The 14,375-nt window shown below is 32.2% G+C and overlaps 1 protein-coding gene and 1 long non-coding RNA gene across 3 annotated transcripts in view; one reads left to right on the plus strand and one right to left on the minus strand.

Moving 5' to 3' along the window:
• Positions 1-14,375, plus strand: part of LOC121126839 (uncharacterized) — a 91,623-nt gene that overhangs the window by 53,961 nt on the left and 23,287 nt on the right. For both annotated transcript variants that reach the window (XM_071892120.1, XM_040722184.2), the window contains 3 exons: positions 5,086-5,178; positions 5,227-5,433; positions 5,488-5,601. In XM_071892120.1, the coding sequence (XP_071748221.1) occupies positions 5,092-5,178; positions 5,227-5,433; positions 5,488-5,601 (408 nt within the window). In that variant the 5' untranslated portion in view covers positions 5,086-5,091. The remainder of the gene's footprint in view (positions 1-5,085; positions 5,179-5,226; positions 5,434-5,487; positions 5,602-14,375) is intronic.
• LOC121126954 (uncharacterized) overlaps positions 5,082-14,375 on the minus strand; it is a 64,616-nt gene continuing 55,322 nt past the window's right edge. Inside the window, exon 3 of the long non-coding RNA XR_011782681.1 lies at positions 5,082-5,184. This is a non-coding gene — a long non-coding RNA (uncharacterized lncRNA). The remainder of the gene's footprint in view (positions 5,185-14,375) is intronic.

Here is a 14,375-nt window from a genome sequence, read left to right on the forward strand (position 1 = left end):
AAACCTAAAACTATTCAAGAGTTGTGTTTGCCCACTTTTCTGTGTTTATGAATAAAAAGCTATATTTTTTTTGGGAAAAAAGTTATTTGATAGATACTTACTCTCACGATTCTGTTATTTTACATTTCATAATTAGGATGTTCTTGACAATACTTACTGATAGCCACGACCTTATTTTGGAAGGAATGGCTTTCATTATGCACAAAATCCTCTCTTATTAACAATTTACAATATGTATTTTGTAATTAATTATTGATAATTCTTCATAAATAAACTCATCATTTATTATCTCCTTAGCTTCAACGACCGATAATGTTCGTTTAATAAGGCAGATACAATATTCCCAGATTTATTGAATTTATTGAAACAGTATTCAACTGATTTTAACCAAGTTCTTTAGGGTGTGACAATAGATGCTGGAGGTAAATCAATATGGTAAGAAGCAGTGAAGTTCCGTTTTCTTTGGCTGGCATTCAAAATAATTTTTTCAACTTCTAAAATAAGATTGTCTGACTTTTATAATTCTTTACGTGCAAGATCAGCTACGTTCTGGAGTCTATTTGCCACACATGTAAATTTCTTTTTTCAATTTGGAGTATCTTCTTTTGATGTTTCGCCTGCTTTTTATAGTAGCACGCTCGGTTCAGGATAAAACTTTAAATTTATTTTCATCAAAGTCCAAACCAAGATTTAGTTGAATACTCGGAACGAAAAAGCTCATAATATTATTTGTATTATCAATTTTTTTGTCTATCAAATTGATCATATAAGGAAGACCCCAGAAACAGCCATCTAAAGGGCCCATCATCAATATAGCTCTCGTTGATCTTTCCTGATTGTCTTGACTCTCATCAACAACTATGAATATCTCCAATTTTTCTTCTAATTTTGGAGATTACATTCTTACTGATATCCTACCTTAATATGTGCGGAGTCCTTATACTAGGAAAGGTTCTTACGGCATATTTCTCTATAAATTTCGAGAAATTGGGGTTCTCCACGGTTATTTAAGGTATTTAAAAATGAAACAAACATATTTTATTTGCCAGTGTTAAATTAGAGTTTTCAGAATAATCATGAGTCAGATGTTGTTTATATGCAATCATGTTCTTCATGTTGGAAAAGGACATTAAGTGGCGTTTGACTCTGGATAGTGGACTATAAGGTTAGTTAAAAGGATATATTTGACAAAATATTTTGTTGGCATACAATAGGAAACTCCATATTTCATGGTCTTAAATAATTTTATTCCAGACGTAAGGATAATTCTTGTAGCTATTTTAATAATAATATAAGGCATAACATAATAACATGTTTTTATATCTACCACAAACCATGATAGTATGACTATTTTCAGACTTCATGAATATTTGTGTAGATCTAAATTAATGAAATATAAAGAAAAACATCCTTCATCTTCAAAAACTCATAAACTTCAATAATGAGAGTTTTCATACAGGGATTCAAGATAAATAGAAGATTAAAATGTATTTGACACATGATAGGAATTATTTTGGAAATAAATTATACTCTCGAAGCTTTATCTTCATTCTATCCAGGAGTTTAGCAAGAGGAAATAAGAAATGCCACTAAAACTGTTACAATCAAACTACTTTATGGGGTGATGGATGAATAACTTAAATTATTTAAAATCTTTTTTTGTGAAAATCGATCCTGTGATAGACTTTAGCCAGAATAGTTATATATATGTTGCAGTTAAAGTAAAAAACCCGTTATTATGTAAAATAACTAGTTTATGTGCATAATAAACGAGCTAGACAGTTAATATGCATAATAACTGAACAAGACCGTTAAGTTGTATAATAACTGAACAACACCTTTATTAAGCATAATAACTGAAAAAGATCTTTAGTGTACAATATCAGATTTACTTTGAGTTCCATTGATGGAGATGATTGATGTTCTTTTATGAAGAAAACCCCGTATGGGTTTGAAAAAAACGTCGAAGTAAGTATTTTTTCACAGCTTTGAGGATGAATAATGGGAGATTGTGCGGAACGTCTTGCTAAAATCACTAGCATTGGGTGTTTCATATTTTTTCCTATACCTCAGCGAATCAATAGAAGCTTCAATATTTCCTTGAACATCTGCAATGTTTCTGTTCTAATGAAAACTTTTCTGCTCTGGAACCAATTTATTATTTAGAAGAGGTTGTTTTTTGCTTAGGTATAGTACCTGTCAATATCCTATAAGATTTGTTCAAAATAGTCAAGGGTCAACAATGGCTCATTTTTTTTCCATTCCCTTTTTTCAGAATGAAAGCTATTCTTCCTTTGGTACGGGATGGGATATGCTTACATTACGGTCTCCATATAATTTCTCAAATTCATTGTGCACGCGTGCTTCATCATATTATAAACTGCCGGGTCGGCACTCTCCATTTCACTTTCTTTCTGTCTCCGTCTTCTTCATATTGTATTGAGGAATGACGAGTATGAATACTTAAAGCTCTAGTTTTACGATTAAGAAGCCGAGCCTAGAATTTAAAAAGGAATCATCTCATCTCCCCTTATTCGTTCTCTTTTCTTATGAGAACGAAGTTGTTCACATGAAATGTTATATCAAAAATAATTATTCCTGTTTTACTTATTCAATCGTTCTTTATTATATATTGTATCTTTTAAATTGATTTCGATTATGAATTGCTTTTATTTTAATTATTAAGAAAGTAAAAGTATATATTGCCTTATAAAAGGGAATAAAGAAAAAAAAAAATATCTCAAATTTAAAAGTTTATGGATCAGGTCTTCAAAGCAAAGAGTGAAAATTTACATATGATGCAATCTGGACCAGCGGATTTATCATCCTTATATGATTTCCCAAAATAATTAGATTTTTTTAAATTAGAAAACAAAGAAAGATCTTCTCCTTTTCTTGGCCTCAGAATGTTATATTTAGGTGCAACAACAACTTTTCGTAAATCATCATGAAATTTATTAAATAACAATTTTTGAATCTCAGAGTTCTTGCTTGTTTATAATATTTTTTTTTCATTTTTTGTGGTTAAGAATTAATTTCAGATGATTTCCTCATAGGGTTGCATTCTTTGTCGACTTTTCTTGACATTTTCTATTCTGTAATCTCAGAAACTTGATATAAGCTAAAAGTATCTAAATTGTAATATTTCGTACAAATAAAGTGCCGTCATTCATTAAACTTTAAATGTGTGAGCTAATGGCAGGGGAAAGTTGGATGAAATGAAATTCTTAATCTTTTACTGAGAGATGATTTATAATCTTCCAACTCTGTGACCCTTTTTGGAATTTAAAGAACCTTTCTTGTTAGGGGGCAGCCAATATTTCTAATTCCACACTTTTATGACCAGAAGGTTATTCGAATTGGAAGAAAGCTCTTCTCAAATCCAGAAAAATAAACAAAGACATTAAAACATTACCTATCCAAGAAGAACAAAGACATTAAAACATTACCTATCCAAGAAGAACAAAGACACATTTTCTGTTAAAAGAAATCACCCTCTGGAATTTCAAGATCATCAAGCAACTTTAGTTCATGTATTCATTTGAAAAGTTGTTGTTGTTTTTTGACACAATCAACTTTTAGGATAGAAGGAAGTTTTTTAATCTTTCATTAAAGCTTGAAAAAAGAAAATGACTTGATGTTAGGTCCACAAGCGTTAATGAAATAAAATTCCCATACTCCTGATAGATTTATTTTGTACCAGTCATTCTTTGACAGTAATCAAAATTTCTATAGACCTGGATACATAAATCATAACTCCTCTAGAGGTCTTTAAACTGTTGTAATAACAGTTATAATTACCCGTTAGCGAGAAAGGACATAAGTTTTTGAAAGTAAACGAATATCCTGTGCATAAATTATGTAAGGTTTCAAATCCAAAATTGTTTCATCAATCAATGTTTAGTTTTCCTCTCTCTTCAACCTTTTGCATTAATTTATATCACTCTTCTCCTATGTATTTTCCTTCATAGATCTGAAGTATAGGGTCTAAGATAGAAATCATCCGAAGTTGTTTGAAACCAATTATTAAATAATATATCATAAGGCATACCGTATTTAAGATTAAAAGACAAAAGAAACAACGAGTAGCTAATAACATATTTTTGTGAGCTTTGACAAGAGTTTTCTTAACTAATAGGAGACAATTCTGTGCCAGAGCGATATCTCTTACATATGGATCCAGATCTTGTACGTGAGTCCAAGATATAACCTTCGTTCAAAGCAAGATTCTTAGTTTTCTTGAGATTCATTTATTTTCATTTGATAGTATTCTCACTCGTATCTAAAGATCCTTGAATCAAATGAACATAAAATGAGAAGTCCACTTTTTGACTACAAAAAGATCCATCAATAATCTTCTCAATTGAATAAAATCCAATAGATATAGCTCAATTTACCAATCCCCTGTAAATCGTGTTCATTCATTTTTGTTTTAATTGTCTCATAAATATAGGAAGATTTTGTGATTATTTGTGAAGAATCTCAATCTGAATACCATCATGTCAGTACTTTATTTCTTGCAATATTCATACAGAATGGTGTCACAACAATGCGTCATCAAGAAGCTCTTCGATCATTAAAATATATCACCCAGAAATAATGTCCTAGTGAAGTAGAAGATAAAAAATCAAGGGAGAGACACCTCCATGAGTTTATAAAGCACTATAGAATGAACAGCACTATCATAGATCCTTGAATCTCAGTTAAATTAATTTATGATTAGTTGATGAGCTCAAACATGTTTGTTTATATTAAATATTATTTCTCTTTTCTTTGATTTTGTGCTTAAAAATAAATTGAATACCAATATCAAAATTCATTTGCTGAAAATTGTGTTACTCTATGTTGTACTTAAATTTAAATAATTAAAAATACTATTAGAATTTAAAAAAATAAAAAACCTATTTCTCAATTAAGCAATTTTTTTAGCATTTCATTTGCACTTTTTTCTTTTTTTTTGTAAACATAAAGAAAAACATTGATGCTTTGATAAAATCAATGTTCATAGATATTTGCGATAATGCACATAGTCTTTATTCATACATATATAATATACGTATTTACAAATATCAAATTTAATCACAGGCAGTTATGAATGGATATGGGTGGTTACTAATAGATCGCAATACAAGGCTTCCTCATGTGAATAGATTTCTCAAAAAAGTTCCACAATTTCAGGTAGTCCTAAGAAAAAAGAAAAAAATTATTATTATTTTCTATAATTAGGAAAAGATTGATACAATTCATGAGCAAGTTATTCGGGGAAATATTAGTTGTTTAGAAAACATATTTATAAATGACGGAATTTCATGGATTAATGCTCGTGACCACTACGGACATACACCAACTCACAAGGCAGTGATGGCAAACCAAGGGGATGTTCTAAATTATATCATCAATAAATATCCGTATCAAATTGAGGAAAGAGACAATGTGAGACAGTTTTTTATGAGAAAATAAATTAATCAAAAAAGGTATTTATCTCAGGAGGGAAGAACACCATTACACTATGCTGCTGCGCTATTTGGAACTACTAGTGGTACAAATAAAATGTATCATTATTTATTATCTGGTGGGGCAGATGAAAATGTCGTTGACATTGTGAGTAAAATCATTATTTTAAGCAATTCCAAAATACCTATCATATTATACATTTGTTATTCCAAATAAGTGTCATAATTAGTGATATCCAAATTATATCAATAATATTTGTTAGCAGTTTTGGCTTTTATTTTTTTTATTTTGCATTCTCGATCTTTATTTGCATTTTTAAGTAAAAAATGTGTATAAGTGCAATTGTTCAATAGTAACATCCTGGCATACACACTACCTAATTTCCTACTCCAAAACAAGACAGCTCTGTCTCTAAGGTTCCCACTATTGAGTTTTATACAATCCAAAAGCCTCTCTTTCCCAAGAACTCGCACTAATAAAGTCCAACTTCAAAGTCCTAAAGGAGAGCATAATTCATCTGGAGGAAAGATTGCACCTTGTCCATCATTAAGAAGGTCGGCCAGAGCCTGAGGAGGTTCTGAAGAAACCCCAGCATTTGAGAATGTTAGTAATAGTGGTTTAGTGCTCTTTGGTGAGAATATGTCTTGTGTGAAGAAGAATCACAAGATCATAGCAAGCTTCAACTGCGCCCCCTGACATCTGTAGACTACAAAAAAACCTTTAGAATTTTCCAGGACTTTTTCACCAATCAGACAAACAGGTATACAGAGGACTACTGAGGGATCAGAAGATTAAAGGCTTGATAGAATAAAAAATTTAATTGGATAGAAATATTTAAAAGAAAAATAAATCTTTCTTTACTGGATTTATTTGCATTTTCAGCCTTATTATGTTTTTTTATTTGCATTTTGTTCTTTTTTTGCATATTTAGCTCTATTTTTATGCATTATTTGGGTATCATTAGTCATAATATAATTATCATTATTCTTACGAGTATAAAAATATGTTATTAATTTTTATAAAAATAGTTAACCTTCATGCATGGTCTAAATGTTTCCTAGTTATGTACTGTTTTTCCGCTGAAATGATAGTATCTCGATCTATATTAAACTCAATTACCGCAGATGACATAATTTGCGTTTGCATTTTCTAAAAGATCAATATATATATATATATATCATAAAAATCAGATATAACATACATCCTAATACCCTGGGAACACGAATTTGGTTCAAATGAATAGAAGGTAATGATAGAATTTTCTTTGAGTGCAGAATCTAAAACTGTTATCTTTCAGTGCTCTGAAATATCTGGGATTATAGTAATTCGGGACAATTATAGTTCAGAGTAATAGTTTACTCTTAAGACAATCACCAATTTAAACGTAGGAATAATAAAACTTATGTAAAAGTGTTTTTATGATTATAAAATTGTTTTTATTGATTCTGTGTCTTGTTATGAATTCGATATATTTCCTTTTTTAGACTGAAAAATTAGGGGAAATTTAATATTCCCTATCTACAAAAAAATCCTACGAACAAGAAAGGTGAGGAAAAATACGAAAATTATAAGGAGATATTGAGGAACAGTGATGTTAAAATTGAGATGTTAGCATACTCATCATTTCTATCTCATATTATAACATTCAAGGGAAATTAAATAATGCTGAAGTCATTGTGATCGAAAATTCAATATCAATATTATTTTAACTTTGGAAATATAAAATAATATTGTGAGCAGAAGAGGATCAGAATTCTGAATTCTAAGATAATTTTGAAAAGTCATTCGTTGAACGATGCTTGTGTAAAAATGAGGAGAACTTGATGGGAGCAGTCAAAAGTACAGTACTTGTGACAATCTCCTAGCGAATCGTGAAGGAGACTTAGCCGCTTCTGGTGAGTCTAGAATAGAAGATAGTTACTCAGGACAACTTGAAGAAAATGAAAATATAGTATCCAAAATCTCCTTCTGGATTACAAAAAGATGTTCCGTCTGGAGAAAATATTTCGGTCGTAGAATCGAAGATTGGTGAGTGTCAAGATCATACTTTTTCTCAAATTTCCTCTGACAACAATTTGGATTTAGAAGGTCAAGGCAACTATGAAGTGTCTTCTTCATCGAGCAAAAGAAAGGACAATACTAATTTAACAGAAGATATGTTTTTGGAGAATTGTCTCCTGCGAGGATGGCGTCGAGGGAGGTGTCAAGTGCAGATAAGAACCTAAAATATTTACCCAATAAACCTTGTAGCCTTGACTAGATGAATAACTAATTTTATTGAAAAGACTTTGTTCTGAGACAGTTGGGAATAAATTTTATGCTCAAAGGAAGGGAGAAAATCTCACATGCAGTTTAAGGGTACAAATGTGTCATAGCTCAATGTCATCTCATTCCCAAATTTATCCATTGCTACTACACAAAAAATTAATGTTGAGAAGTAATTTCAATCGCAGGTAACTGGTTTTTCCCAGGCAGAATTGGAAAAAATCCTCCTCACCATATGAATCTAATAGTAAAAAAAATAATTTCATTTAATGTTCAATGAAGAAGAGATCGTAGGTCTAGATATGCCCTGAAGAATCACTTATTAACTTTTAAGCCGAATATAATTCGCCTACAAGATGTTAAGTGTGGTGTCTCCATGTCAAGTGAACTTTCTGGTGCTTTTTGCTTTTCTCATACATTTTTCATTTTTTTACTGGATCAGAAACCTTTAGATGAATCATAAACTTCATATCAAAGAAAATTGATAACCCTATTTGTATTTAAGAAATCACTGGTTGTAGTTATTTGAATTAAAATTTTAGTGAAATTCTCGAATTTTAAGTTTTACCTAATTAACGGGCTTGGCTCAAAGGAGAAATCGTTTTCTTATTTTCAAGCAATTAGTAATTAATTATATAAGGAATCTTGTCCCGTTGTTATTAATAGTTGATTGTCCCCCATGACATACATGCTTCTATGCCAACCCTTCAAGAGGGCTGTCCCATCAATCTACAGGTATTTTAGTAAAAATAAGAGATTATTTAAATACACAACAAGGGGCTTCTGATACAATGGGAAATTACGTTATGGTAGAGTTTGATTTTTGTGGGGAAAAAACAACTTTGTTTGCCATCTACGAAATTAATAATGATTGAAGGTGTTGTTTCTCGAATGTTCTTAAAAAATATTTACAGACTCACACTGGTGAATGTCTTGTGGCTGGAGATATGAATATTATGCGTGGAAAAAGTCATTGGTGACCTTACTGATTTAGGGCTGCTTCCAAAAAAAAAAAAGAATCCTAAAATGACATTTAATTCAAAAACAAAGTTATGTAGAGTGATATATGACCGACTTGCTACTCCTCGACTATCAAACTTTTTGGAACAATTACACGTTCTGCTTTCATTCATCTATGATCTTTGCCCATTAATTTATGCTTTCAATAATAAATCAACCAAGAAGCTTCATCTATAAACTAAATATGTTGCTCTGGACTCACGATGAAATATTGAATTAAATTAAAGTCAGATTCTGGAAACATTTCACCGTGGAAACGTTAAAAAATATCGTGTTAAATGAAAAAGAATATATTTCTATGACAGGTTAAAGGGGCTGCATTAGAAAGAAAATGAGTGAGGAGACGTTTAGAAAAAATACTTGACGAGCGTCTAGATACAAACTCAAAGTTAGGGGGGGGGGCACAACTGAATATGAAACTGAAGGAACAATGTTTATATTTAGAAGAAAAATATTGGATCTTCATATAAAACGCAAGTTATCCTATAAAAACCTCTAAGATTCGATTGGTGTGTGTATGGAAGGGGGGTATGACCTCTGTGTGAGGTTCTGAGGATTAGGCTAAGATATTGGTTGAGGTATGTTGGTTTTTACGCTTTGAAGTGTGCTTGCCCTGACTGTTCCGTTGATTAATGTGTTATTTCTGCTACTGCTGTAAAAGTGTCAAAGACCCTACTATGTGAAAACAACTCTTGTCCAAATTATTGGAGCCAGTAGAACTGCAAGATATCATTTCAATTAATGAAGATATTTTTAAGAATATAGATTTCCTCAAATACTTGGACGAGATCCTGAACTTCATATAAAATTACTAAAAAATTATAAATATCCCCGGCTTTCTGGACATCCTTTCGAGTTTTTAGGACTTCTGGTTGGCTAATGACTCTTATATTTAGAGGAATTATAAATAGAAAAATAAATAATTTTCTACCCCACATCATCTGTCCTGACCAGAAGGCTTTCGTGTAGGGCAGATACTTAGTATATATTTGTTGTTAATAAAAAATGAAAAAGATGACTGTTCGTCAAATAAATTTACCGCACTCTTAATAGATTTTAATAAGCCTTTTGACAGTTTATAAATTAAGAATATTTATCGAAAATACATATTTCAACAGTGGTACTTAAATGGATTTCCCGATTAATTCGTGGATATGATCTCGGCAATTTTGCAACACGCCTTGGCTCCCATTGTATTAAATCAGTATGCATTGGAGGTTGGTAAAAGAAGAATTATGTCAGGCCAGGAGGTTGGTAAAAGAAGAATTATGTCAGGCCAGGAGGTTCTCGTGTTCTAGCAGATACAAGTTCCACAAAATTTCAAGGATTAGTGTTTCCCCTCGCAGAACTAGATTTCTACAGGACCTGTAAATTAATAATTATTGAAGCTTATCTCAAGTCGGCTTTGAGAACTTTCAGCTTTCAGTGAAAGGCAAGTTGATTTCATTATCCTTTTTTGACTGAGTTAAATACATCTAATAGATCAATTAACACATTGAAGGGTTGAGTTCAACTAACTCCTACCATGAAGTGATAGTTCTAATATGTCTTAAACAGGTGTGATGCTTGCTTCCATTTTTTTAAGGGGGTGGGGGATAACTTCTAAAAATTATCAACATCACAAAATTATTAGTCATATAAATAGGTTTATTTTTTTAATATAGAGGGTCAGGAAGCAAAACGTGTACTGTTAATAAATACTAATTATGTAGTTAAATAGAGAGATTTTGGGATTTTTTTGGGATTTTTTTATGCATATCCCAATCTCCTGTCCTTTCTGCATGAGTAAACAATAATAAATATTTCTCAAATCTTTCATCATGAGAGGGCAAGAAGCAAAAAGGCAGAAGATCTCCGAAATTCTGGATGCCAAAATTGAGGTAGCAGAGTTGATTGACATTGTGAAGTGTTTCATAAATGAAAAAGACCTCTCAAGGAATGAAGGAATTGGGGGACACAACTTGAACAGGGAGTCTGAGTTTCTGGGGGACCTGAAGAAGAAGATAAAGAAAATCCATGAATCGCCTCTCTAACAAGGTTGACGTTGAGAAGGAGAACATCAGGATGGCTGTGAAGGAAGACTTGGGGGTGTCCTCTTACATAAGGACAGCCCACCACATGTTGACGCACACTGTGAAGGAAAGGAGACTGCAGAGGTGTAAGAAAGTTCGTGCGTGGATCAAGGCAAATGGATCCACAGTAAAAAAATTATAGGACGAGAAGATTTTCACCGGGGACCAGGTCTACAACTGTCGAAACGACCATTGGCTAGGTGGATCACTAGAGGAGGTCAAGGGGTGTTCTGTAAAAAAACATACGGCCCAAAACATGGTTCTGGGGGCCGTGGCGTCAGACGAAAAGAAGATGCCTCCTTTTTTTTTAAGGTGTGGGAGAAAATTGGCCAGGAGGCTTACTACAAGGTGATAAAGTTCACCATTCTACCATGGCTCAAGGCCACATACCCAGAGGACAACTATGTGTGGACCCAAGATGGTGCTTCCTCACACACATCGGCCAAATGCTAGAAAATCTGCCCGACAACATGGCTAATTTTTCGCACAAGGACATGTAGCCATCCTCTTCACCAGATTTGTACCCGTTGGACTTTGCTTTTTTGGGGTGCTCTGGAGAGGGAGAATAACTGGACATCTCACCCGCACGTGGATTCCCTGCAGGCCGCTATTGTGAAGAAGTGGAACAAATAGTCCGACAATTTCATCATCAATTCCTGCAAGTCTTTCTGCCGCCGTATGGAGATGGTGATTGCTGCTGAGGGGGGGGGGGCTACATTGATTGAACATGCTCACACAGGTCGTGTCTCAAAGTTTTGTAACAAAAAAATTTCAAAGTTATATATCAAGAAATAAAATTATTTACATTTTTCTAATATCTGTCATTCAGTCCACGTTATGCTTCGGAATCCTGTATATATCAGGGCTAGCAACGCCATTTCTCTTCACTAATATCCACAATAAATTTAATGATCCTCCCTACAAATTATTTTCAATCATTAATGAAATCTAAAATAATTCAATGTTAGTGTTTGAATAAGTATTGTTCAAATGTTAAAAGATGGTTTTTTTCCTTAAATATAACTTTTTTTTCCTAGTTTTCATAATTAGAACAGTACTATAAAAATATCTGTATTAATTATTGTGCACAGAAAACTAACAATACTGCAAAAGTTCAAATCATTTAATTACACTAGATTTTTTTTTAGTAAAAAAATGTACACCAACCAAGGTTTAACAACAATAAAATCATAAGAAACAATTTTCTAATACAAGAATATAAAAATGAAAATCTGGTGTAAAATTATTCAACTTAGGACTTCAATCCTTTTACGACGATTTTGTATAGCCGGACGATCCTCTTTATTGCAAAATTATGTCAAACCAAATTTAATAGACGATACAAAGTCCCTGAAGTTACCCACCAAGTCTGAACTTTTGAAAGATAATGCCACAAATCTTACTGAGATAGATATAAGTAATACCCTTAAATTTCTGTGTGCGTACTTTTTTTTAAATTTGAATTAATGAAAGTTTTGACACCTAAAAGTTAAAGATGTATTTCGCAACTTTCTTTCAATATTTGGTTGAATGGAACAACAAATACAATTAAAGATATCTTTTATTTTTTTGTTTTGTTCTGTGATATACATGTAAAATGAAAATAACTTTTGTAATATTGCCGCCAAAGACATTTAACGAAAGAATACAGAATACTATAAAAAAGTTTATCTCAGTTTGCACGAACAGAACAGCGGATGACGAGAATGCCTTATTAAGAAATAGCTAGTACTTCTAACATAAAAATAAAAGTAAGCCCTAAGTAACTTAACAATTCCTAACTTCCTGTATACATGATTACTAATTTCTTGGAATCTATTTTTGCTTTGAAACAGCCTGATAACCCAATACGGAAAAAAATAAAAGGAAAAAATAAAATTACTATTACCTTCATAAATAACTAAATTAAGTAGTCTGTAAGAGTACCAAGCCAACAGAAACAGAATAGATTTCCTTAGTATAGTTATTCAATGTAAAGTTTATTCTATTCAAGGGAACCATTTTATCAGTATAAAAAAGAGTAGGTATGTATTAGAATGTGTGTGTAATTTTTTGAAAGGCAATTGGCTTAGTATTACCCATTTTCAGTGTACGCGCTGCTTTATAGTCCTTTAAATATAGTTAATAAAAATAATAAATAATTATAAAATAATAATAAAATTAGCTTAAGTTTTAAGGTTTAAATTTATTCATAGTACGAGTAATGATTTTATGAAATTGCGAATCTGATTTTCTGCCGATCAGTTACCTCAAGCCATGTTCTGATTTCACGAAAGACTTTACTTTTAAGTAATAAGATGAAATATTATAATAATATGTTCGACACAGGGGTAACAAAAGTCAACTGGACACTGCAAGTGCAACATTTGTTCATGACGTCCGATCCGGACATGTGGAAGATTGGCCAAAATAAACTCAATATCCACTTGAGTACTGGGAAGAAGATTTCAGTATATTAGTTCCGGTCCAAACTTATTTCCAGAAGAAGTATCATATTATCGTTGATAAAGTGGATTTTATGAACAGGAGACCGAAAGAGGGAGAACTCTTTGATAATTAGTACCATACTTTGATATCTTTATTTTCATGTGCAAATCTGGAGAAGGGGATCTCGGATCAACGTCTAGCATCTGAAGTTGTGCACGGTCAAATTAATCTAGAGCTACAGGGAGACTAGTGTGCAAAGTCCATATACATTCATCACAGGAGGTAGTGGCAAAATGTATCACGTGCGAGTTATCAAAAAATGACAACGTGGTAATTTAAAACATGAAAATCAGTAGGAGAGCTTATGGGAATCAAACTCATTAGTACAAGAACAATAATGAAAGTCGTCTGATAAAGTTATTCTTGTGTGAATATAAGCCAGATCACAATAAAGACAGGTAGAAATGTACTGGTGCAGCAAATATGGGGAAAACGATCATTTCAAATATCTTATATATGATTATTTCTCTATGAGTGATTAAAATATTGATTTTAAACAGTAAGTTACAGTAGATAGATCCGATATGATAACTCAATCTCCACGTGCTTCTCAATTTGGTAGGTTTTGTGTTAAAAATCAATACACCCACAAGTCATTCATTTATTGAAAAGAATTAATGGTGATATTTTTATTCGTTAAATGAAAATGTAAAAGAGGGTGAAGTTGTTATCTTAAAGGCTAGTTCTTTGAAACGCTCGCAATTTTCTTTAGCCTCATCCCACTCCCCTACAAACTGGTTTAAACATGAATGCACACTATTGGTTAGTAAGTCCAGTATGAATGATTTGTTCATTATGTTTCCTAACGACAACATACGGTGTAGACGTTCAACCAGAAAGAAGAAGGTCCCCCGTGGCCGATTTTATAGAAAGAGGAAGGCGTTGTATAGAAAGCCTTCGGAATTTTTTACGTCTATTAATAGAATGCTCCTCGACAACGTTACAGACCTGGAATTAGATCATCAAAAAGGGAATATCGAATTACACCCTATGCAGAATCATAGATGGAATTTGCAAATGCAAAGCCATCCTTATTTTAAGATTAAGTGGGTGAAGATTGAACTTATTTGTAATCAA

Source organism: Lepeophtheirus salmonis, chromosome 12 (assembly GCF_016086655.4).
Source record: "Lepeophtheirus salmonis chromosome 12, UVic_Lsal_1.4, whole genome shotgun sequence".
Lineage (NCBI taxonomy): Eukaryota > Metazoa > Arthropoda > Copepoda > Siphonostomatoida > Caligidae > Lepeophtheirus > Lepeophtheirus salmonis.